A 25,327-nucleotide genomic window follows, 5' to 3' on the forward strand; every position below is an offset into this window, starting at 1 on the left:
GGGCGTGGCTTCTTAGCTACCATCAGGTTTCTCAAGGTGCCTTGGTCTGTGGCACCTGAGGCTGTGGAATGAGTAAGGGGTTGACCGAAAAGGATTAAGAAGAGTTGAGAGGAGAGGGCTTCCATAAAACAGCCCACTGGAAGTTTCCCTCTGCTTGAGGGTGCAGGCAGGGAAGTGATTAAACTCGTATGGAGGCACATTCTAGCAGCCTCTGACTGAACGCAAAATGCTAAGGCAATAGTTCTTCCTATTTTCTATGGAAATATCTTATAAGCTATCAATTATCTTTATTCATTTGGACCAAGTTAAGTTTTAGATGGACATGGTATGAGTTTGAGCATACTTTGACTTTGAAAACTTGAGGGATCATTTATGGTAAGCATCATTTCTGGTAAGAGATGCTATCAAATGGATCTCAAAGGGAAATTCTAATGGTGGGTTTTCTCTCAAACCTCTTTTTTTTTAAAAGGAAGAATAGGGGAATTATGAGGAATGAATGAAATTCATGAATATGCTTATGGATATGCAGCATGAGCATGTTAAGAGTTGGATACAGACTTTGAAAACCAGGAGAACAAGTATGTTAGAGAGCACACGAGGGAAGATTTATGCCCTCTACACTGTGTCAGTGCTGAGGACACAGCAGCAGAAGTAGCTGAGGTTCAGAAACTAGGTTATATTTGTATTTAAAAACTGTTCAGGGAGACACAAAGCTGCTTATAGGATGACGTGTATCAAAAATATATCTAGGTTCAAGGGCAGTGTTAGTGTCAGCTACTTGAAGTGCTGAGAAAAGGTAAGGAGCAATTTGAAAACCTTCATTGAAAGTTGGGTTGGTGATAAGTAGGAAGAGACCATGGATGGATCAAGAGCCCAGAATGGAATCTGAATGCCCTGCATTGTTTAATCTCGTCTTTTTCTTTCCTCTTCCTTTCCTTTCGTTTTCTTTCTCCCTTCCCTTCCATTTTCTCTTTTCAAGTAATCTCTGCACCCAACATGGGACTCGAACTCACGACCCCAAGATCAAGAGTTGCATCCTTTACCAACTGAACCAGCCAGGCACCCCAGTCTCTTGTCTTTTGATTTGTGTCTGAAACTTTAAAGTTTTTTAACTGTCTAGGGCAATGAGAAGAGTTCAGTTTGAGTGCTTTAGTGATGTGTGAAATGATAAACTTCAATACTGAAATTGTGCCATGGGTAAATACTGAAATTCTAGTGTCCTTGGGTTAGGGGGAGAAACAAGGGGGAGCTTCTTGGTGGGGTAGGGGGTTAGTGATTGGAGGAGAAGGAAGGGAACCCACAAAATTCTGTTTTCATCTTCTCTTGTGGGTAAATGGTTAAACATTGTAATAAGCAAGCTTTTTATTCAAATTCACTGTTCTGTGTATGATACTTCCTGGAGTCCTATAGGAATCGTGGGAATCCTGGAACTCTTTGGGCTTTGGCACTGTGTCTGCTCTGGCTTCACAGTCTTTGGTGTGGTTTAGCCCTTTTGATTGTTATGCTGTAGTGTAACCCTGGGCTCCCCAACTGGTCAGTCACAAGGCTGCAGCTCCCTACTCTTGACTCTTTCATATCTCCTCATTTGAGAAACTAAGAAGTTAAAACTATATATAAAAAAAAAAAAAAAAAAAAAAGGGCAGGATTCCCTGCTTTGGAGTTAGGGACTGGTGGTCACCTTACATAATGCCAAGGGAAGGCCAAAGAAAGAGGAGTTCAGATTGAGGATTATGTTAAAGATAAATGTAGATCATTAGTATTGTGATAATTTAAAAAGGAAGTGTGGTATATGATGTGGTTTTAAGTAAGAAAATATTTCAGTGTCTAATAGTAAGTAGTTATAGGTACTGTTAATTTGTATGGGTTCTCAAGAGAAAAATCCTGGTTGTATATTTTCTTTGAAATCTGAATTAATAGACATTAATTACATTGTGATAGATCTGTATAAGCAGGTTTATCTGCCCAAAGATATATCACATTGGAGGGAAAGATCTGTCAGGACCGTAGTAGTTTTGAAATTTGGAAGGTTTGACCTTTAAGGACCGGCCCCCTGCTTTGTAAGCTCATCTCAGAGATACCATGCTCAAGCGTGTTGATCTCTATGCCTATGACACTGCTGTACTGCCAGTGCTCCCAGTCATGATACTGCCCCCTGGGAGGGACCAGGACCTATTGCAGAGGGTTGTGTTTATCACCATTTTACAGAGGAAGCAAATGTCCAGAAGAGGTGAAGTAACTGGCCTCAGGTCACCCTCCTAGTGTGTGGTGAAGTTGGGCTTCCAATCTAGAGCTCCTGGCTTCAGTGCCTGCTTTGGGTGCTGTTCTTCTGCAGTATTTAAATATCTTACTATGTGAAAGAAAAGGAATGGATTTTTAAATTTTCTTACTTTTTCCCTTAAAAATATGAATAGAAAATTTTATCATGATAATATCAGTGATATAGAAAAGTATAGAAAGATGAACTCGCCATTTTTTGTAGCTTGAAAGAGTCAACAAATATGAAAATAATGTTTATTATGTGCAGTTCTTGCTGTGAGAGCACTTTAGTAGGGAGTATGTGTTCTAAGAGTTATGTATTGTATCTCTGTTGGTCATTTTCTTTTGTCCAATGCTTAGTTAAATTACCATCAGGATTATAGTATTTTAATGTATCTTGACAGAGTCATGCAATCAAATTTCAGTTCTAGCATTACCACATTTACTACTTAGCTGTTGAATGTAGTATACCATATCTCATAGTGGCTAATAACTTTATACATATATTTGCCTACAGTAAAGGATTGGTGTTTGTTATGCTATTAGACATTCTTTTGTTATTTTAAACTAAAATTGCTGAATCTGAAGTCAGTTGAGTTTTTCGGATAATTAGGGGGCAAGGCAGTTGCATGTGTGTATTAAATGTTGGTGATAGCTTGTTTATAGAATCCTACATCTCTTGTTTTAGATGCTTGGATTTGAAGAGTTTCCAGTGCATTTTCTTTTACAATTAATGTAAGAATAGGTATGCTGATTTTTTTTGTCCTTTGTATTTTCTGAATACTTAGTATTGGTGCTTTTTAAATTTTCTAGTTTCCCTCTTTAAATAATGATTCCTCACACTTGATACTGTAATCTAGCCGCCGGCTCACATGTGTACCATACTACGGGGCTATTGCTTCCTTGGAAAGGGGCACTGTCCCTTTTTTTTTTTTTTTTTTTAAAGATTTTATTTATTTATTTGACAGAGATTAAAAGTAGGCAGAGAGGCAGGCAGAGAGAGAGGAGGAAGCAGGCTCCCTGCTGAGCAGAGAGCCCGAGGCGGGGCTCGATCCTAGGACTCTGAGATCATGACCTGAGCCGAAGGCAGAGGCTTTTACCCACTGAGCCACCCAGGCGCCCCAAGGCACTGTTCTTTTTAAAGCAGCCTTGAAAGATGTCTTTAAAAAGCAGCTGCCCTTTCTTCCCTCCTGACCCACTGCCCAGCCAAATCCCTCCCTGTCTTTGAAGGAATTACACATAAACTGTCATGGCAGTATTTCTTTTCTTGCCCCTTTCATGTATGTGTCCATCCAAATGGTCTCCACTTCTCAGCATGAAGGTGCTTTTTGCTACAGTGCTGGCTCACCTAACTAGAACTTGCTTGCTCTCTGGCCAGCAAGCTCCCCCACCCCCAACCCCTGCCAAATCTGTTCTAGAACACAGCTGAAAATGACAGAACAAGCATGCAAAACCCATATGACTGGGCCCTTTCTTTGTAGGAGTCAGAATATTACCACCTTATGTAATGTTGCCTGAGGCTGTTGCATAATTGCAAGGACAGGTTAGTAATTGATGTTCATCATGATTTCCCTGATCCATTAAGAAAAGTAACTTCAATGTACTCAAGATTTCAGGGTTGGGAAAGATTTCCATCCAGACTGGGCTCTTTTTTTTTTTTTTTTTTTTTTAAAGATTTTATTTATTTATTTGACAGAGAGAGATCACAAGTAGATGGAGAGGCAGGCAGAGAGAGAGGAGGGGGGGGGAAGCAGGCTCCCTGCTGAGCAGAGAGCCCGATGCGGGACTCGATCCCAGGACCCTGAGATCATGACCTGAGCCGAAGGCAACGGCTTAACCCACTGAGCCACCCAGGTGCCCCCAGACTGGACTCTTAAAGAAAAAAGATGTATGCATCAAAACGACTCATTTATTGGGGAGTGGGCACTAGATAACAGTTTTTCATGCTGTTTAATTTTGATTGTAATTCTTCGTAGAAGTTAAATCTGTACGTTTCTCTGCTACTGAGGCATACTTGTCCTTCAAGGGAGTATTGTTCCAGGTAAGATAGCTCCAACCTAAGAAAGGCATAATTCTGTATTGAGGTCTTTAATTTTAAACTCTTGAGAGAATAGAAGCACTCTCTTTTTATTAAATTGCAAGTCTGGACTGATCTAACACTCGTATATTCCTCTGCTTTCTCTGTCTTCCTGCTCATCCACAGCCCTGATCATGGAAGGGAGGAAGAGGCAGATAAGCAGATGTTGACTGTAATGAGAAATATTAGTTACAAGGATGAAATGTGCAAAAATATGAACCTGCTTACTTCATACTTGTTTGGGCTGTGGAGGAGTGTGATAGGTGTCGGTAGGGTCATGTTGCCATTATTCCTGCTCTGTTCTAAGGAGGTGTTCAGAAGACTGAGGTATTTCCTGAAGTGCTCTGAGCTCACTCTCTCAAGTTAATTATGTGGTTCCTTATCTTAAATAGCTTATGGAGTGCTGTCTGGGTAATACACCTCTTCTCTTTGGTTGAGTTTTGGAATTTTTGTATATACTTCCTAGAAAAGAGCACGCAGGAGTTGGGGGACTGTGGTTTTGGGTTTATAGTGCAGAACCTGTGAAGCTGGTCTTTGCCTTTGGGGTGGATGGATGTGGGATCTTAGAGTGGTACGTGGGTTACCCAGTGCTGAGCTCATGCCATTCGCCACATGGTCATGTAGGTTCGTATTTGTCCTTTAAAATAAGGAAATAAGCAGATTGGAATAAAAAAAAATGTTTCATCTTTATTAGGGCAGTTTCAGGTTCATAGCAAAATTGAGAGGAAGATAACCGAGATTTCTATATACCCCTTGTTTCTACCTGTGCATAACCTTCCCCATTATGACATCCCCTACCAGAGTGGCACATTTTGTACAATTGATGAATCTACATTGACATGTTGTAATCAGTTAGAGTCCATAGTTTACATTAGGGTTGCTCTTGGTGTTGTACATTCTTTGGGTTTGGACAGAAGTATAATAACCTGTATCCATCAATATGGTAGAGTACAGAGTAGGTTAACTTCCCTAAAAATCCCCTGTGCTCTGCTTGTTCACCCTCCCGTCCCCTGTTGGAATTTTTAAGTTGAACTATGTGTGATGTGATAAGACATCTTGGGGAGAAACTTGGCACACCAGGGGCATAGTCCCACTGGTGTGTGTCCTTCCTGCTCTCTGGGTATAGTCTCTTGGCTATAAAATCAGCTGTTTTGTTAACTAGGCTTGCCTATCTTTTTAGCTCCTGAACATTTCAGGTCATAACTTCTTTGTTTTTATTATAAACTATTTGACATTTCTTAGAACTCACGTGTTATAAATCTAACCTTCACATAGCAAAACCCCCAGCTAAGACAATGAGTGTATATGTTACAGTAAGTAAATACTGTGTAGTCCAAAAAGGATATGAAAGCTTGAGTTTGAGCTTTTTAATACAAGCTTGGAAAAGTGATTCCAAACTTCAGAATGCAGAAGAATCACTAGAGACTGGCTTAAAAAGTCCTGGAATCCTATACCCCACTTAATGGAATTCTCTTGTGTGGGTCTGGGATGGAGCATGGAAATCTATACATCATGGGTGGAAGTGAGTGATTTTTGTAATTGAATTTGACATACTTAATAGAAATATTTAACATCTCTCTCTTCCCATAGTAAATCCCTTATTTCTAAAATATTACATGTGCAAACCAAATAAACACCACTAAAAAATCATTAAGATCAAGTAACAGCTCCCAAGTTGGATGGGAATGAGGAGCAGCTGGTCGTTGCCTGTTCTGTGGCAGGCACACATATCAACCCCATGATGGAATGCCCTCTTCTGACTAAGTGGGAGACTGGCATCTTCTTGGTTGGGTGCAGAGTAGAAAGAGCTCTATTTGTCCTTACATGTTTGGAGAGAAGTGATGCAGTTTTGTGACAGATCTTCTAGTCCTGGGTGAGTTGCTGAGTTCTCCCCTTCCTCCCCGCCGGTTGATACCTGCCTAAACTGTTCCTTTCTAGGATTCGGTAAGGAGTATTTACAGTTTAGACATCAGGGGATCCACATCTTGTCCTTTGATGATCTTCGAGAGCATCAGGGCAACCCCTAAAGGCCCTGCTATAGCCTCCATGGTGGGTCTACACTATTAGCCTCACAGTGATGGTCTCTTTAACAACACCTTTTGCACTTTGTGCTAGAGCAGAGCAATTCCTCTCACACTATCCTGTTTCATAAGTGTTTCTGCTCCAGAGTACAGTGTTTCTCTGTCACCATGTTAGTGCCCCTTCTTGTGGATTTTTTTAATGTCCCTCTAAATTATAAACTTTCTGAGGGCTGATGGGGTGTTTTAGCTCCCCTGGCAGCATAGGGGATGTCCTGGGCACTGGTTAAATATAGTCAGTCTTCAGTTTACTGAATTTTGGTGTTGGTGGGTTTTTCTGTTAAGCAAATAGAAAACCAGTATCAGGAAGTTAATCTCTGGAGTTTTTGTTTCAGGTTAAAGTCAGCAGAAAGGAGAAGCATTCTGATCTCCAATATTTATTGAAAGAAAATTTATGGTGAGTTAATGAAGGAACAGACAAACCCATTACCAGTTTCAGAAAGCCAAGAATGAGGGGCTTGAATGTGTTCACATATGCCTTCAGATTTCCTAAAGAATTCCTTCAGGATATTCTTTCATTGACTTTTCTGATTTATCATAAGAGAGGAAAGTCCAGGGATTGAGAGTAAGTTTTTATTATTGGTTACTGCATTTCCATGTTTGATTATAACCACTTAAAATATTTATGTTATAGAATAGTATACTCAGCAGTTCCTGTATAAGTTGGTTTAATGGGAAGTTTGTGGTCATTTCTATTTTAAAGTTTACAGCACTTAACTGCATAATCCTCTCAAAGCTTCAGTTTCTCTATCTATGAAATGGGGACATTGGTACCTACGTTGGGTTATTTCAGGAGTAAATGAAAGTGCACAGAAAGTGCTTTGGTCACTATATGCCCCCAAAATAGGGACCTCCTGGGGCTTTGTGTCCTGTTCTTATAGTGCTATCTCTAGTAGTAGATGCTTCCCGGGTATCATAAGGATCATGCTTGCTAGAGTTCAGGCTGTAAGCGTGCACCCCTCTGGGTTGTTGAGAGAAGAAGATATTTGTTGTTCCTGAATTGTTTACTTACCTTGCAAAGTGTCATAAATTTAATAGAGTTTTCTTCTCTAATAGTCTATTCTCTCAGTCCGAATGAGTACAAAAGCTTTATGATTCTGTGAAGAAAGGTCAGAGTTAAGTAGGAAACTCTGAGTGCAGTAAAGGAGTTGCTGAGTTACAGTACATGTCCTTGTTCAGGTACGAGATGCTGATGCCATACAACGACAAGGGATGATTGTTGTCAAACAGGAGCATGACCATCCCCGAGGAGACATGTCCCAAGTTAAGGACTTGGTTTTTCATGTCTTCGATTCATTTGCACCCCCTCTAAGTTTTCTCTTATGAGTGAGACCATCAGATTTTGCCTTTAAGTAAGCATATGTATTCGTCAGACGTATTTTAATGGAGTTTCCTGGGGGTCTAGGTAAAGATTATGTAACATGTCGGGGCGCCTGGGTGGCTCAGTGGGTTAAAGCCTCTGCCTTCGGCTCAGGTCATGATCTCAGGGTCCTGGGATCGAGCCCCATATCCGGATCTCTGCTCAGCAGAGAGCCTGCTTCCCCCCTCTCTCTGCCTGCCTTTCTGCCTACTTGTGAGCGCTCTCTCTCTGTCAAATAAATAAATAAAATCTTAAAAAAAAATATTATGTAACATGAGTTAGTTACCTGGTAGTTGGTGATTTGCCTTCTTTTTCCTCTTGGGATTTAAAAGCTTCCCGTGAATGTTGTTTCTTCTGCCACTAGGCTCCTCTTTGTGGATTAGGGACAGGCTTTTAAAGGCAGATAGACAGGCTGCCACAGTGCCTTGCATTTTAAAACCATGTTTGTGTGTGTGTGTGTGTGTGTGTTTTCTCTTATAACATGTACATAAATGTAATGCATATTTGTAGATGCAAGGTGTCAGTTCTGACTCTATTAGAAACATGAAGGAGAGTTAGAAATTAGGCTTCTCCTTAGCTTGGACATCTGCCAAGAATAGTTTGAGTTTTCCTTTCTAAAAAAGAAACATTCATTTCCCCCATTTAAAAACCAAAAATCAAATGTTGCAAAGGTCTTTTACTAAAGGGGACGATTCTGGTTAGTGTGGGCCAATCTGACTTTGTGTCAAATAATATTTATTGCAGCAATGATTTTAATTCCAAATCTTGGTAACCCTTTAAGGGCATTGAGGGGAAATAATTTAAGCTATTTCTTTGGAAAAAAAAAAAGGACCTCAAAGCAGGAATTTGACAAGTTGATAGAAATGGTAGGAGTTCATCCCTTGCATTTTATAAATCATTGTGGAAATACAATCCTGCTGCCATCATACATGGGCAGATAACTTAATAACATTCACCTCAGCATTCTTCATCTGTAGAATAGGATAATGGCCTGTTTTGCTGGCCTTCAAAAAAATGTCTAGGTGTCCTAGTTATGAATGGTATTTGGGGGTTTTCCTCATTTGATGACTTATAAGTGCCTTAATGTTCACATGGTACCTCATATAAAAAGCCAGGGGCCTTTAGACTCTCCCTTCTGGCATTTTATAACACTGGATGGGACACTGTGTCCAAGAAATGAGGCAATAGGCCAAGAGAATCAAGTTCATAAATGGATGTTAGCTATGTGTATTTAGTGCTGACCAAATCATATACTGGCATGTTCTGAAAGTGGATGATACGGTAGAAAGAAAGGTCCTATTAATATTAATTTGCAAACCTCTCCATGCACAGGGTAGGCATTTCAGTGACACAGCATGCTGGATTCAGACTCTGGCTAAGGAAAGTGGTCATATTGGTCATCTGTAGGGAGCAAACTGCATGAAGCAGCCTTTAAGAGATGGTGTAGAGGTCAGAGTGGAATGATAGAGTCTAGATGTGTAGCCTCAGACTTCAGTGAAATCATGCCTTTGCTTATATCCTTGAGTCCCTAGCACAATGCAGTTGGTTATGATTATGTGTATTTTCTCTTCATGTGCTGCTGAGGGCCATTCGTTACAGCTCTAAAGTGTGCCATGGGAGCGTGGGCAGGGCCTCCCTGATGGGTGGGGACACCTGGCTTTTGTAGACTTAAGCTTATAACCCACCCCGAGAGGAACCTTTAATATGTTCTCTCTGGGGTAGTGTTGAGTAAATTACAGACAGACTTATATCCTCTCAACCACTCTTCATATGACCTCCTTTGCGCACAATTACACGCATATAGATGTTTGGTGCATTTCAGTCCCAGTTGTAGTTTTTCTCCTCAGTCTGTTTGCTCGCCATTTTGGTTCTTTTTTGCAAAGATGATGCATCTGAATAGATAGATTATTATTTCTGTTTCTGATTTGGAGGTTTTCTTTTTGTTTCTTTTTAAAAAATAATTAGGGAAGTACATTACTTTAGTATCCTACTGCCTTTTCCCCTATTGGCCATGCCCTTTGAAAATGAGAAATGGGCTTAAATTGACTGGGGTTATGGTAGTTGCAAGGGGAATTAAAGAGAAAGCATTAGCATAGGCCTCTGGTGGGAGTGGATCTCTTATCTTAGAGCCCATTATATGCCAGATATGATGGCCAGAGCTTCATGTACTTTATGCATTTTATTTCTAGCTTGCCTATTCTAAAAAGAACATTGGAATCCTACAATAATCCTAGGAAGCTTTCTCAAGGAAATTTACAGTAATGAAGTGGTAGCAGAGAAATGAAAGCCTAACTCTGCCAGAATCCCAAATTCATTTCTTTCAGTATGCTGTCTTATTTCTTATAAAGGAGGGAGACAGAATTCTTTGTTTTCCTGATTTAAACTTAAATTTAAATTTAAAATGGACCTAATTTTGGAAGATCTGGCATGCGTTAATGAAGGCTAGTACCTTTGCATGGTCCACCCTCTGGACACAAAAATAACTGATTAGTTGTCAGGTCCTGATTCTCTAATCCCTTAGTAAGGGAAACTCACGTTCTGTGTAAAGCAAGTACTGAATGAATCCACAACTCTAAGCTTTTATGCGACTGTCAAACCCTAAGTTCTGAGAATACTCCTGTGGTCTTGAGTTCAGGCACAGAGGGAAATACTTCTACATTACATAAATATCTGGAGTGGTTTTTTTTTTTTCCATAGGCCCATGGATTTTCTTCATCTGTAAGGATCCTAAATTATCAGGTACTCAGAAGACCTTCCCCTCCCCCACACTCACCTAACACATTCCCAGCACAGTGCTGTTTACCTCTTTAAAGAACAAAAGCTGGGGGGCAATTCTTGTGACATTTTCTGTCATCCTTTGATTCTTTCAGCAAGAAATTTGCTTTAGTAATTTGGAAATAACCCCACTGCAGGAAGAGTAATCAGGTATGTGTTTCCAGTTTTGAGGGCTTCCTGGGTGCTAAGGAGATAGATGATCTTTGTGTCCCTTATATAGAAAGCACCAGAAGGTTACTTAATATTTTGTTCCCTTAAGTTTTCCTCTTTGTTCTTGGATTTAAGGAAATCATAATTTGGCTTCATGATTGTGTTAACCAGTCGGTCATGGGAGTTTTTTTGATACTATGCTAATAAATTAATTTTCTGTCTTCCATTTAGGGAAGCAAAGTCCAGTTGTATTCTATTACCATATTTATTATTTTATTTACCACTCATGTGTACTACACTGTTCTTTGCATCTTTGTTATTTTTCATGATAAACATGTGAAGTGGGCACCATTGTTCCTGTCTTAGACAGGAGGTTGAGGCATTGTTATGTTACCTTATACAGGTAAGGGGACACTAAGTGTGGATACAGTGTTGATGCTGGAGTCCATGCTCTGTGTCACTGTCCTTTAGCTTTAGGATCCTGCCAGTGCCCATGACATGGACAGCTCAGTTTCCAAAAAGGCTGAGGTTACAGATCCAAAACACACATAGGCAAAAATTTTAAATAAGTGATTCAGAAATGCATATTATCAAAAGATACTAAGTCTTGGACAGACAGGTAGTAAAAAAAAATGGCAGTAGAACCAGAGATATGGGAGACCATATAATGTTCATAAATTACCACTTTCGTGATACATAGTTGTGTTCTACTCTGCATCTCTGGGGTGGAGCTTCTGTAGAGGTCGAATGGCTTCTTAGATCATTTTGTGCACTGTATGGGAACATAGATACAGGGCAGCATTTTCTTGCAGGACTGTGGATTACTCAGCTGTGAATACAGGAAGGGTGCCAGATTGTTCAGCAGGCTGTGTGACGATGTTGGGGATGGTGTGGTGATGGAGTACTGAAGCCACAGTTGAGAGGACAGTTCATATCTGCGGAGACTGACTGATGGAAAAGCATGCGTGTGGAATGGTAGCTGGGAAATAGCTGACAGGGCAGGAGGCAGTTCCTTGGGCTATGGACCAATGTGGGACAAGCCTGCTTACCTCAGAAGCAGAATTTGAGACTGTCTAAACTGCAGGTGTGTGTGTTGTGGGAGGTGGTGCCCCTACTTGCATGGAAGCACTTTTGAAGACCAGGAAGGTAATTCACTTTGGGACGGGGGCGGTGGTGTCTGTGGGTGGGTGAGAGTTGCAATGAGATTCCTGGCCTGTGGATTTTATTTGTCCTGGTTACCTGTATGTTACGTTGTTGTGTAGTTTCTGCTCGTGAAATCCTGGGCCATTGCAGGACTCCATATCACCATGACCTCATACAGTTGAGATGTAATTGTAATACAGTGTCATTTTCATGGAGTTGTTTTGTCCTAGATGTAACTTGAGTTCGTGGGTAAGCTTTCCAGACTAAATGGAGAGCTTTCCTCAGGTTTCAAGTTCTAAAGTTCATAACTATTCAGCATGAGACCACACGAGAGGCAGGCTCTTGGAAGCTATGGGGATGTTCTTTCTGTTTTACATTTGTTGAGAAAAGACTCTTGTCCACAAAGTCCTGAAGTACATCAAGCTCAGGAGATCTGGATAGCTCTGTGTTACTCAACCTGAGAAATGGCCAGCAGAGCACTGCAAAGAGTGGATGGAGGGACACAGAGCTGACAGGAATTAAAACTAGTCCTGTTCATCTGGGTGTGAGATTGACCTGACATTGGTTTGAAATGCCCAGGGATATAAATAATGAGTTTTAGGTCCTAGGTCAGGAGTTAGACTATCACTGCATCATCCCTATCTCTTTCACACTTCCTTATTCTGGGTAATTATCCTCCCAACTTCCCTATCTTGGGACTGCAGGAAAGCTTCAAAGAAGACTCTCAGGTAACTTTTTTGTAAAATCGAGTAATGAGCCTTGGGAGTACACTAGGGAAAAATGGCTACTATCCATTTCTGAAAATAAAGATCAAGAGGCTTTTTTGGGTCATTTCATTCATGTAGAATGTTAAGAAAGAAAACGTGATCAAGTTGATGTGTAGAAGAAAATATTATTTAAGTTGCTTAGGTTGAGAGGTAATGTTAAGTAAATTGAACCTGAGAAGAAAAGAATTGATACTTTATCAAAACTCATTGGCTCTACCACTTCTTTTGTTTATTAAGTGGAGTTCATTGGCATTACAACCCATGTTGTTCTACTGGAGGTCATGGGACTATGTCATCATTACTTTGGGAAAAAAATACAAAAGAAATGATATTAAAAGAAATGATTTATTGAAACTTCAACCATTCTTTTCTAATGATCACGAAAAAACAATGGTGCCAATTTTCTTCTTTTTTCTGTTTTTCAGGGTCGACATGTTAAAACAGGTCAGCTGGCGGCCATCAAAGTTATGGATGTCACTGAGGTAAGGTTGGGTCACAAATAATTTTAAAGCAATCATTCTATAAAAGCAAGATCCTCTTGTCCCTCCAACCCCTAGTGTAATGGTATTGTTCTGTTGGTAGCATGGATCTTGAACAAGTCCCACCCTCCCCTCCCCCCGCCGGTGACATGGTGGGTTCATAAGGTCCAGCAGACTAGTTGGCTTAAATTGTTGCAGATGGTCCCCAAGTAACTAGGAATCAGTAGCATTTTCTTTAAATAAAAACAAAAAAAAACAAAATAAAAACAAAAAACTGAGTGATGTCATCCTTGGCAGCTTAATGGGCCATAATTGGAAACATCTTCTCTAATGGAAAAGAAAAGATTTGAGAAGGGATCGTGGAGGTCACATGAATAGGGAGATAGAGGGTTGTGGGGTGGGGAAAAGCTTCTCTAGGGTATTAGGCCACATTTGTGCCATTTCTTTTATTTTTAACATGGGGAAAGAAAACAGACCCAGCTTAAGTTCCCAGAGGTTTGAAAACAGAAACATCTGTTAGAATGCTGAGCAGATTGTTGGCAAAATTTAGTAGCAAAAAATAGTTCTTGAAATGGTCACATGAGGATTTACTCTGTAGCTTTAGATGGGAAAGAGGAGAGATTAATTCACACAAAAGTAAGTGTATATGTTCCTGTGAGTGTACATACATGCTCAAGTCCATACTTAGACTTTTTAAAGAGGACCATGGACTATAGTCAACAAAATCCATCTTACTTTAAATTATTTTTATCTGAAATCTTACTTTTCATTCTCTTGGTTTCTTCTAACTTGCCTAATTATGAGTAAGATTTACCATGATATATCACAGATTCTAGAGAGAGTTAGGTAGCAGCCATGGGGATCTAGGATATCTTTTTGAAAATTTATTTTTACTTCTTTTTGAGAGAGAGAGCATGCATGTGAGGACACGTGTGCAGGGACCAGGGGAGGGGTCAGAGGGAGAGGGTGAGAATCTCAAGTAGGGGCTTGATCTCACGACCCTGAGATCATGACCTAAGCCAAAATCAGTAGTTGGACACTTAGCCGCCTAAGCCACCCCGTCGCCCTGATTTGGGTTATCTTTATATCAAGCTATAGTCTCCCCACATCTGGGTTTGGTCTAGGGAAATAATGGCTAAACCATCAGGTGTGCAGTTGAGCATTCTAGAGTGGTTTCTTTCTCTGTCCTTTTCTCTCCTTGGTCTCTAAGAACATGCTCATCTCCAGGGTGCATGTTTGTTAGTAAGAATTAGAAAACATTGTTACCTGTGGACTATGGGACAAATTATAGAACTTTTTACAAATATCTGAAGATGGGACATTTTATGAGACGGCAGCTCTCTTTTTTTCTGCCAGAGAGAATACTGGAGACTTCATAATGAAAAGGTACCCATTGTTTGGTTGAGTGGCCTAAAGGTTCTTGTATTCTACTGGGGTAAATGACTCTTCTTTGGCCTTATAGTGAGCCTATCTTGGTGTACAGCTTGGGGAAATTGGATGCTTTCCAGTTAAGTATTATTTTTAAGATTATTTTAAAGAGTGGTGAAGGAACAAAAATTTTAATTGTGATTTAAATACAATAGTTATTTCTGAAGTGCCCTCTGTGAATGGAATGATGGATGGCACCTTCCTCTCAAGTCTCCATTCTTGCCACTGGGCATGGTGCTGGTGCCACAGTGGGAAATGTGTAGTTGGAGCCCCAGTTCTTTGACATTTATTGACACACTTCCTGACTTGTTCGTTAGCAGACTGGGCATCATTCTGAATGTAAGCTTTAGGAATTTTATGAAGCATTTGGAAGTTCTGAGAGTTAATTTTTTTTTTTCTGCTTTCCTTCTTGACTGATGGATTGAGAGAAAGAGGGAGAGTATGAGTGCACAGGTGAGTGGGGTGGGGCGGGGGCAGAGAGGGAGTATGGAGGTTGAGAGAACCTCAAGCAGACTCCCTGCTGAGTGTGGAGCTGCTGCAGAGCTTGAGCCCATGACCCTGGGACCATGACCGGAGCCCAAATCAAGAGTCAGACGCTTAACCAACTGAGCCACCCAGGCGCCCTGAGAGTTGCATTTCTTTTCTCACTTCAGCCTGTGCTGCCCTGGCTTACAGAGCTTTTGTCACCAGCCAGGCTGTGCTCCCTTCCACATCTCGAATGGAATCTGAATGAAGTTTGTCTTCTCCAGAGCAACCCTCTTCTCCTAAGCCCGGCTCTGATAGTAACTGTGAAGTATATAATCACAGCTTTAAAAAAAGCGTAAAATATAGGAAAATATTTTTCAAAATTAAATCTTTATAAAAGTGCCACGTTGCAGTAATCACTGTTGGTGTTTTGGTTTATATACTAGTCATATATGAGCATAGCTATGAAATACATATCTATGCGTGTGATAGATGCTTTTGCATTCCACTTTGTTGAGTTGTATACAAAAGGTATTTCCTTGCCTGCAAAATCAGGCACTGTTGGACAAATGCATTTTCAGGACTCCTTTAAAAATAATTATGCAAAGCCCATGTGTTCAGGTAAAATGATAGCCAGATGGTGAGTCTTCAGAACAAACACAAACCCAATCAGCCGTTTACCATTTGGCCTCTCAATAATGTTTCTTGTGTGCTGTTTTCATACAGTGACCTCTCTATAGAGTGACCTCTGTGCAACAGCTTGGGGCACGGTCAGGGCTCAGAGCAAGTGTCAATTATGGAAAGAGGGTATCAGGCAGCTGGCACCCTGGGAAACATTCCCTTGCCACCCCTCACATCAAGGATCTCCCTGCTCTTGTCAAGTTTTAGGCATTGCCCTGAGGGGGATTTGGGAGCAGTCTGGCATGAGGGGAAAATTGTAGGTGATGTTTCTGGTTTCAGCTCCAGCAGAAGAGGCTGTTGGAGTGGTCCTGTTGATGAGAGGAGGATTCTGTATAGTTCCTGAATTCTACTCAGTTTCTTCTCAGGAACAAAAAGTATGAATGCTTATTCCGGGGGGGGGGGGGGGAATCATGGACGTGTCCTGACTCTTGAGCCTCTTCCTCAGGTGAAATTGAGAGGCAGTTACCAGCCTACTAGTTATTTCTCAGGCTTAGAAGGCCAGAAAAGCAGCAGACATGGGGAGGTAAATGGTGTGGCTGCTCTTCTCCTCACCTGTCAGCTGTTGGCATCCCTGAATGAATGTGCTGTAGGCTGGCTGCACTGAGTCCTCATCACTTCTCTACATGATTTTGTGATCCTGGAAAACGGAGCCAGCTGAAAATTCGTATTTCACCCTGCGTGAAGTAAAAGTACTACGTAGCGAAGTGGGGAGTCTATACTGGAGGCGTTTATTTGCAAGAGATGTAGAGATCTCTGTATATCTTCTCCGACTTTCACAATTTTAAGAATTGACTATCTTTAGGATTGTGAAGAGCTCTTTTTAAAGAAAGCTTGTCATTTATCAGATTGGTTGTGGGGAGGGGTAAGGAGCAGGTTAAGGATATGTTCAAACTGGAGAAAACCAGGACATGAGATCTATAATGTGGTGCTTTTGTTTTTGAAATAATTATAGATTCAAAGAATTTGTAGAGAATTATATGGGGGGTGGGGTCTCATGTACCAGCACCCAGTTTTCTGCAGTGGTAACATCTTCATAACTGAGGCCTTTGCCCAAGATCAGGCAAGGAAAACAGTTGCTCTTACAAGTGAAGGTTTTGATCCGTACTCCGATGTTCAGTTACAGCAAAGGAGCCCATACCATTATGCAACATCTGCCAGCCTGGATTCAGAACAGGGCAGGCCACTGACGCTTGGCGCTGATACAGTCCATAGGGCTTGTTCAGATTTCCCCAGTTGGACGTGCAGTCGTGTGTATGTATGTTTTTGATGTGTTCTCAGGGAAACTTGAAGTGATTGTTTGAATTCTTCATAAGCTCCTTCCTTTTAGTCCTTGTGTCTTAATGTGAGGGGCTAATAGTTTGTTTCTTACAGTTTTGGGATATCCCATTACTTTGAGTTAATGCTCTAGAAGGTAGGAAGGTCAATTAGCCGGATGAATAATTCTCAACTTGGGGTCCAAAAGCTCTCAGAGTAAGATTTATCTCTGAGAATTATATTTAATGTTTCCATTTTAATAATTTCCCCCAAATTTCTTACTATGAAAATGTTCATAATTACAGAACTGTTGAAGGAATGAACATGCTCTATCCTTTGCTTAGATTCAACAGCTGCTAACATTTTGTGTATATGTCGTATGTGTATTGTTGTAGCACCATCATGACCCTGCACTTGTAGGAGTGTGCTTCTCTTAAAATACGGTCTTCCACATAATCATAATACCATCTTAAAAGAATTAATTAATGCTTACAGAATTTCGCCTTTGTTCAGTCTGTATTCAGATATCCTCAAAAGTGCCAGGGCTTGTGTATTACATTTGGTTATCTTTTGACTCACTTTTTGTCTAGATCAGTTCCTCTGTGTCCTCCTGGCCCCTCCCATTCTTTTCTTTTTCTTCTCTTCTCTTTCATTTTTAAGAAATTGACTTCTGGAAGAATCTACTCAGTTGTTTTGTAAAATATCCCACATACTGGATTTGCCTGTTTCCTTGTGTTGTGCTTTAACTGGTCCCTCCTACATCTCCTGGAAACTGGAAATTGGGTTGGGAGCATTCGATTAGACTCTTGATTAGACTGTGTGTGTGTGTGTGTGTGTATGGCAAGAATGCCTCATTCGTGGTATTAGATCCCTCCCATTGCATTACATCAGGAGATACAGCCCTTCTAGTTGTCTATTAGTGAAGCCAAGTCCAAGTTCAATCTTCTATTAAAGAGGGAGCTGCCAGAGCTCTCCTCTCTCAGGATGCACTGTTAGCTTTGCATTTTGTAAATAATCTCCAGGGCAATACTTTAGCACTGTGTGAATATTCTGTTCACCAACAACTTTTTAACTAACTGTTTTGGCATTCATTTGGTGATCCTTCCCTGATTTAGTTATTGCAATGAAATAATGACTTTTCGTTTCTGTCCTCTATATTAGTTAACATTGGTCTATAAAGAAGAATTTCCTTACCTATTTCCACCATTCTTTGTTTTCTCTCTTTTTCTGGATGTTGGTATAGACATGGGCAATTGTATTTATTCAATGTGTTCCCATCAATTAAAGCTATTACTACTTATTTAATCAAATTGTGCCTCATCTGGCTATGGGATCTAAACCATGCTTTTTCACCGGACTCCTTTAGTTTTGAGTACTTACGTGTTTTCTGGTACAAGTAGGTATTTGAAGCTGACTGGCCAGACTTTGGAATCTCTTCCTCTCAGGAGCCTTATTAATTCCTTTTAGTGGGAAGTATATTTAGAAACCAACACCTGAATACTTCTCCTCTGAAGTTTTTGGTCCTTTAGACTATACCTCTTAAGGATTTATAGTCAATGCTATGCTCAGAAGTTATTTGAAAAAGTTCCTTTCTCTCACAGTTCATAAATTTGTTACGTAGCTCAGTTCAGTTTCTGCTGAGTCATTTATAGGGCTTGCATCTTCTCCGGATTAAATTTAACTTTAAAATGTGTAAATTATTTACATTGTTCAATGTCAAAACTGTATAAAAAGATATGGTAAACAGTTTTTTATTAAAAAGCTTAGTCTAGATCATCTGGATAATGGACCACCTCACACCCAAGTACTGCCATGCAGTTTCAATGCCCTGATTTGTATTTGTCATTGCTTTGGGCTACGTAGGGCTAAACATTTCTTGGGGTGTTGCAGAGAGAACAAAGGCAAACTTAGTATGTGGTGTTTCATGTCAAACTGCGATGAAGTGGTGTTCTGTGGAATGATGTTTTACTGCAGTTCATCACCACAGAATAGAGCGTTCCACTCCAGTCTTCTGACAAGTCCCATAGTCTTTCCTCCACTTGGCCCTTCTGGCATGGGATGGGGTTAAAGTAGTAGATTCTCAAAGTATAGTTTCTGGACCTGCACCAGTGAATACCTGGGAACTTGTTAGAAATGCAGTGTCTCAGGTTCCACCCAGACTGCTGCATCAGAAATTCTGGATTGGGTCTAGGGCCCAGCAGTCTGGGTTATAACAAGCCCTCCTGGTGACTCTGCTGTACATTCAAGTTTAAAAACCCCTATTTTAATGGAACCTTAGGGAAAAAAGCCTCATATCTGCGAGTGAAGAATTCTAGCTCAGAGACACTGGCACCTTTTGTGCAGGAATACATTGCCAGTTAGATTACAGGGATTAAAATCCAGATCTTTATTTCTCCATTGATGAGCTTTTGAAAGTGTTAACAGTTTCAAACAGTAGGTTCTAAGTAGATTTGATCTGGACCTTAAAGATTGGATTAGTCTTGGCAAATTTTCTCCTTTCTAAAGTTTGTTTTTAGCAGATCAGCCAGAGCAGACTTTTTTTTAGTCTTAGGATCAAAATCTTTGTGGTTGGTAATCATGGCATATTCCTTGGAGGAAAGGAAGATGCTAGGCCCGATGCTCGTTGGGGTGCAGGAAGCCAGCCAGCACATTTTATTGAGTACCCTTCGTATTCCTTGCACTATGTTCCTAGGATTGTAAGAATAAAAGTTCTGTAAAAACACGTCCTTGCCTGGAACAGTTAGTAAAAACCTAGCCTCTGCCCATCATCAGATTGGAGAGGCAGGAGCCACAGAGAGGCCCAATGCTAAGCAGTATAGATCACATCTGGTAGAGCAGTGTTTGAGCACCATCTGAGCTAGGTCCATGGAAGAGGAGGGGGACAAATTTCTCGTTCTTAAGGAGTTCATGCTTTGACGGTAGGGAGCAGAACAGTCTTACTCTAGTGACAAAGCAAGGCCCTGTCAGGCTTCAGAGTTTCATCTCTTTTCAATTGAAGGGGAGCAAAATGTAATGAATGTGCTGTTCTTGTCTAGACTAAAAATAAGAACAAAAGGAAAGTGGGGAGAGATCTCTGTGGATTGTGTGACCTATTGTTCCATCCTATTATTCTTCGGAGTCCAGTTAAATGCTGCAGGCCTTATAGCTTGGTACTGGCCTCTTCCATTTCAGGCATCTGCTGACACTTTGTCCAGCAAGTGCCTGTCCATGGCTCTGGCCCACTCACTGTAGCATCATTGAGGACTGTCAGGAGAAGCTGGTTTTGTATCCTTGAGACCATGTGCAGCTGTCAGCTTTGATGGCAGTTGTGTGTCCTCCTCCGCCTCCCCCGACCCCTGCCCCAGATAGTCTTTCTTTCTTTGGTTTCTGGTTTGTTTGTTTGTTTCTGTTTTTTACCTTTCTTTTCTTTCTTTCTTTCTTTTTTTTTTTTTTTTTTTTTTTAAAGATTTTTATTTATTTGACAGAGATCACAAGTAGGCAGAGAGGCAGGCAGAGAGAGAGAGGGGAGGAAGCAGGCTCCCTGCCGAGGAGAGGGCCCGATTCGAGGCTTGATCCCAGGACCCTGGGATCATGACCCAAGCCGAAGGCAGAGGCCTTAACCCACTGAGCCACCCAGGCACCCCCCCACTTTAAAAAAAAAAAAACACAAAACGACAAACTACCTTCTCTCTCTTTGCTACCAAGAGAGAAACTGGGATGCCAAATTTCCTCTCTGGCATTTTCTTACCTTTGATAACTTCTAACTTAATTTAAGCGATCTCAATCTTAGATTGCAATTCCTAATTCAGAACGTTTTCCTTAGTCATTTTTTTTTATAGATAAAGATCACAAGTTGTACAAAGTGTACCTCTTCTTCTTCTTGTTATTATTTTAATATTGGTACAAGTCCTTGAAGAAAAACTCTTAAATTGATTTAATTTAATTAAAAATTATGACTGATTTTGAGAACTGGTAATTCTACTGTATCCTCAAAAAATATAGCAGTATTTCTCAGCCTTATTTTCATTATCAGCTCCCTAAGAAGCCTTTGAAGATATTTTTTCCTAATCACTCCTTATGAAATTTTAAAATGTCTATGTATCTGTTCATGTACTGTATGTATATCTTTCGCGCTATACATAAAAAGTGATGTTTTTTTCCTCCACCTCCCAAACCTCCTTTTCTTCCCTGTTGGGGAGGGGGATGATACCACTCCAATTGAGAATACCTGGTATAGCATGAGATAAATATATGACCTTATACAAATGAGTCAGGGTAAGGATTATACTATTTCTAATATTTTCTTTTTATAAAAAATTTATTAGATGCTAGAATTCATCTAAAGTGATGAAGAAGATCTACTGGCTGGGCAAGTGTAGAGTGCATGAAGTGAACTAATATGTATTTTTAAGGACTGTGCCAGCCATCACATAGGGTATGGTACAGGCACTTGCTTGAATTCACACAGCAGACTTTGAGACAGAGAGCATCATCTCTCTTTTTAGAAAGAACGAACAAAAGGCTGGGACTTGTTTCCAAGCTTTTCTGATTGTAAAGCTTTCTCCTCTTTCTTCTGAATCCATCTATCCTTCTTTCCCCAAGTAATATGAAGGGTAAAGGTTGAACTTCTCAAGAAATAGGTACCTGTTAAAGTGTTTTAAAAGTAACTATGCTGCTGGTGATAATGATAGTGAATTATTTTAAAGGATTAGGGTTTGTTTGTTTGTTTGGCAGAGATAGAATATATCTCTATTTTGGATTAGTAGAATAATTATATTTTTGATTAATTCATTTTAACTTAAGAATTTTACTGGATTTTATATAATATAAATGTTCTTCTGTTCTCACTATTTAATAAGTAAATAAGCAAAGGAAGAGTAGCTGTATACTTCAGACATTTTTGTTTTTCATGTTGAAAAGGCTTCATTTTGCTTATGGATGACAACAATTGATATGCAGAAAGGCAGTCTGCCCAGAGTTTCATAGCTTGTTGCCAAAGTAGCATCCCAGTCTTCCTTTCATTATACCATGATACCTCCTAGTTCACATTAGGAGCATAGTATAGTGGTTCTCTGTAGTTGGGTTCTAACATAGTAGCAGATAACAAGTTGCAGTGCCTTGTAAGTTGTAGGAACTGAGATCTTTGATGAATTGTATAGGATGATTGATTTTTGGTGGACACTTGGCGAAGCTTATAATAGATATACAGTATTGTTTTCATTGTCTGAGAAAATTATAGTAATATATTGTTACCATAGAGGACTTTGAAAATATGATCCTGTTTTATAGCATTCTCAATCTTTGTAATAAAAAATAGTAAAAATAATCACGGATTAGTAGGATCTGCTCTTCACACTGAAATTTCACACTTAAATTTCTTTCAGGAAAGAAAATAAGAGTCCTTTAAAATTATTAGTGGTTAGGAAGAGACACAGTACATTTTTGGGTTTTGCTTTTAGAATTGTCACTGAACTAATAAAAATGATCTTTTTTCTCCCTTTCCTTTGAATGCAAATTTGAGGCCTATAAGTATTTTTCAAGGTGAATTTATAGTTTATGAACCCTCTAGAAAGTCAGCCTCTTTACTTAATATTAAGTTCTGTCCTGGCTTTTACCCCCAAACAGTAGTAATACTCTTTGTTAGACTAGAATTACATTTAATGAAGCTTCAGATTCCTCATCTGTGAGATGGAATAATAATTCCTACTTCATAGGTTTTTGTCAGAATTAAAATTATATAATAGATTTAAAGTGTCTAGCATATTATTTTTTTACACAGTAAATGAGGTTTTCTTTGTTTCCTTCTCGTTAAAGATACTAAGATAACTCATCACTTTTGCGGAAGACTTGTTACTCCTCGACTTTTGTTACTCTCCTTCTTAGATACTCATGACCTTTCCCAGGTGGCCTCCTTCCTTTCTGTGTCTTATATCCCTGAAGACTTCTGCATCAGGTGGCTTCTTTGTCCCTTCTGGTTATGGGCATTACTTTTTGGTCCTTGGAAAACTACTTTTGCTGGCCTGGCCCTACGAGCAATATTCTAGTGCTGCTCTAATGACCATCTAGAGAACAGTTGCTATACATTCATTTCATGCTTCTGTTATTCTGTACTAGATTAGAAACTCTTTAGAGAGCTAACTCTTAGGGTTCTTGTGGCCCTTCCAGGCTTATGACAGAACCCTTCACATGGGTGATGCTTAGCTTACTTTGCTGTTTCTAAAAACTGTCCTGGCACCTTAAAGGAGAATATCCAAAAGTGTTTTGGTCATTGACATAAAATATACGTAGATTTCCTTTAATAAACTAGAGGCAGCTCTAATAAAGGTATGTCCTAGTATACTTTTATTGTATTACTGTACTCTGTAATCATACGTTTTTCTCTGTTGCTTTGTGGGATAGTTTTAAATATTAAAAAGAAATAGAGAAGATTACCATTCATTCTTACCAAAGATATAACAAAGTACTAATCGCTTTGGTCAGGTGTAGTTTTGGTTCATTTGGGACTGGAAATGCCAAATGTCAACTACGGTTTGCAGGGGGGTTTTGTTTTGTTCTTTAATGCTGTTCATGAAGTTGTATTAATTCATTCATTGAAGCCATAACTGAAAACTTAATCTTTTTAAAACCTACAATTCTCAGATCTGGGGTGGAATAGAAAGTTAATTATGCTCTAGAAGGAGCTATTCTTGATCTCCTGGTAAAACAAAACTTGCTGTGAATGGATGCTCTTTTTAATCGTTAATGAGCACTCCCTCTCCAGGCAGCTTCTGCACTTTGTTAGTTTAATTCCATTGCTTCATGAATCCAAGGCATTTTTCTAAGTCAATAGTTGAATAAAACAGTCACCCAGCAAATTCTGCATAACCCAAATTGCTAGTTTTTAAATATCGGCCCTGTTCTTTTAAAAATATCTTCTTCCCTCCCCACCAGGTTTTTTTTTTTTTTTAATAAATTTTAAAGCTGTAAGTACAAAATTTTGTTTTCCATCTTGATACTTCCCTCCCTGTTTCCATTCACAGCAAATTTATTGGAAAAGATGTGTATTGGAGGTTCTCAAGACCATTCAGGTTTGGTGATTCACTAAGAGTACACAGGATTCAACATACAGTTTTATCCTCAGCTGTGGTTTATAGTATAATGGAAGAATACAGAGCAAAATTAGCAAAGGGAAAAGGAACATGGAATGAAGTCCGAAGGAAACCAGGCATACAACCTTCCAAGAGTCCTATCCCATTAGAGTCATAAAGGACATGCTTAATTCTTCCAGCAATAAGTTGTCAAAATACTTGTGAAGTGTTATCTGCCAGAGCAGCTCATTAGAGACTCAGTACCCAGATTTTTTATTTGGTGCTGGTCACATAAACACATCTACCTGACATGTACCAAAAATTTCAGACTCCCAGCAGGAAAGCGGGTGTTCAGCAATAAACCACGTTGTTTGTTCAAACCATCTAGGTAGGAGCAGTGAGCCACTCTTACCAGTTCTAGGAGTGGTGGAAACCCTCCTGAAATCCAAGGGCCACGCTTGCAAGTGAACTTTCTAGGGATAGTGTTCTCAGGTCCTGGGACCAGACTCTTCTGAACTCTATATTTGTTTATCACTTGCCTTTTAGGCATCTCTAACAGGGTGTCCAATAGCCCAAGCTCAGTGTATGTCCTGTGAGTTCCTAGTCTTTGGCCCATAAACCTGTTTCACCTGCAGCCTTTCCCTTTCTCATTTGGTGGCATCCCCAACCTTATATTTGCTCGGGCCAAAAAAGCCTTGGAGTGCTTGGTGACTACTCTTCCTGTCATATAACACTCCTCTCATTTGTTAGGAAATCTTGTAGTGTTCCCTTCCTCCAAGCAGTAGCCGGTTTATGTCAAAATAATCTTGGCCATTGATGGACAAGTATGGAATGTGGATTATAGGTATAGGAGAGTCTGTTACACTGTTTTCTCTACTTTTGTATATTTGAAACTCATAACAAACTGTAATAGTCTGTCGGTCTTTAAGGAACTGTCACATGTAGATCACACACATATCACTCAGATCTGACCCTTCCCACTATAGCCTCTACTACTACTACCACCAACCTGTACACCCCTCTTTTCTCAGCATGGAAGCCTAGTGATCCTTTACAAACAAAGTCTGATCGGAATCTTTCATTGATTTCCTTCCTGAACTCAGAGTGAAAACTCAGGCTCTTTAAGTGGCTGACAGTACTTTACCAGATAGGACTCCTGCCCTGTTCTGTCTCAGACCTCTCCTACTCCCCACTTGCCCTCCTCCAACTACACAGGTCTGCTCTTTCTTCCTCCACCTGCCAGGGAGCTCCTGCCTGAAGACCTCCCATTTACTGTTGATGCCTCCTGCAGAATGACCTTCATGACTATACGTATGGCCTACTCCCTCACCCTCATGCCCAGTGGCACCTTCTGACCCCTAATGCCCT

General features: G+C 40.1%; 1 protein-coding gene across 27 annotated transcripts in view; it reads left to right on the plus strand.

Moving 5' to 3' along the window:
• The window catches only part of MAP4K4 (mitogen-activated protein kinase kinase kinase kinase 4), a 189,414-nt gene that overhangs the window by 69,453 nt on the left and 94,634 nt on the right, over positions 1–25,327 (plus strand). For 26 of the 27 annotated variants that reach the window (XM_032840353.1, XM_032840357.1, XM_032840364.1 and 23 more), the window contains exon 3: positions 13,032–13,088. In XM_032840353.1, the coding sequence (XP_032696244.1) occupies positions 13,032–13,088 (57 nt within the window). Of the gene's footprint in view, positions 1–11,803; positions 11,843–13,031; positions 13,089–25,327 lie in introns of those variants that run through there. The other variant, XM_032840360.1, reaches the window with a different exon arrangement.

The sequence above is a fragment of the Lontra canadensis genome, unplaced genomic scaffold, assembly GCF_010015895.1.
Source record: "Lontra canadensis isolate GAN:19392208 unplaced genomic scaffold, GSC_riverotter_1.0 scaffold112, whole genome shotgun sequence".
NCBI classification, from domain to species: domain Eukaryota; kingdom Metazoa; phylum Chordata; class Mammalia; order Carnivora; family Mustelidae; genus Lontra; species Lontra canadensis.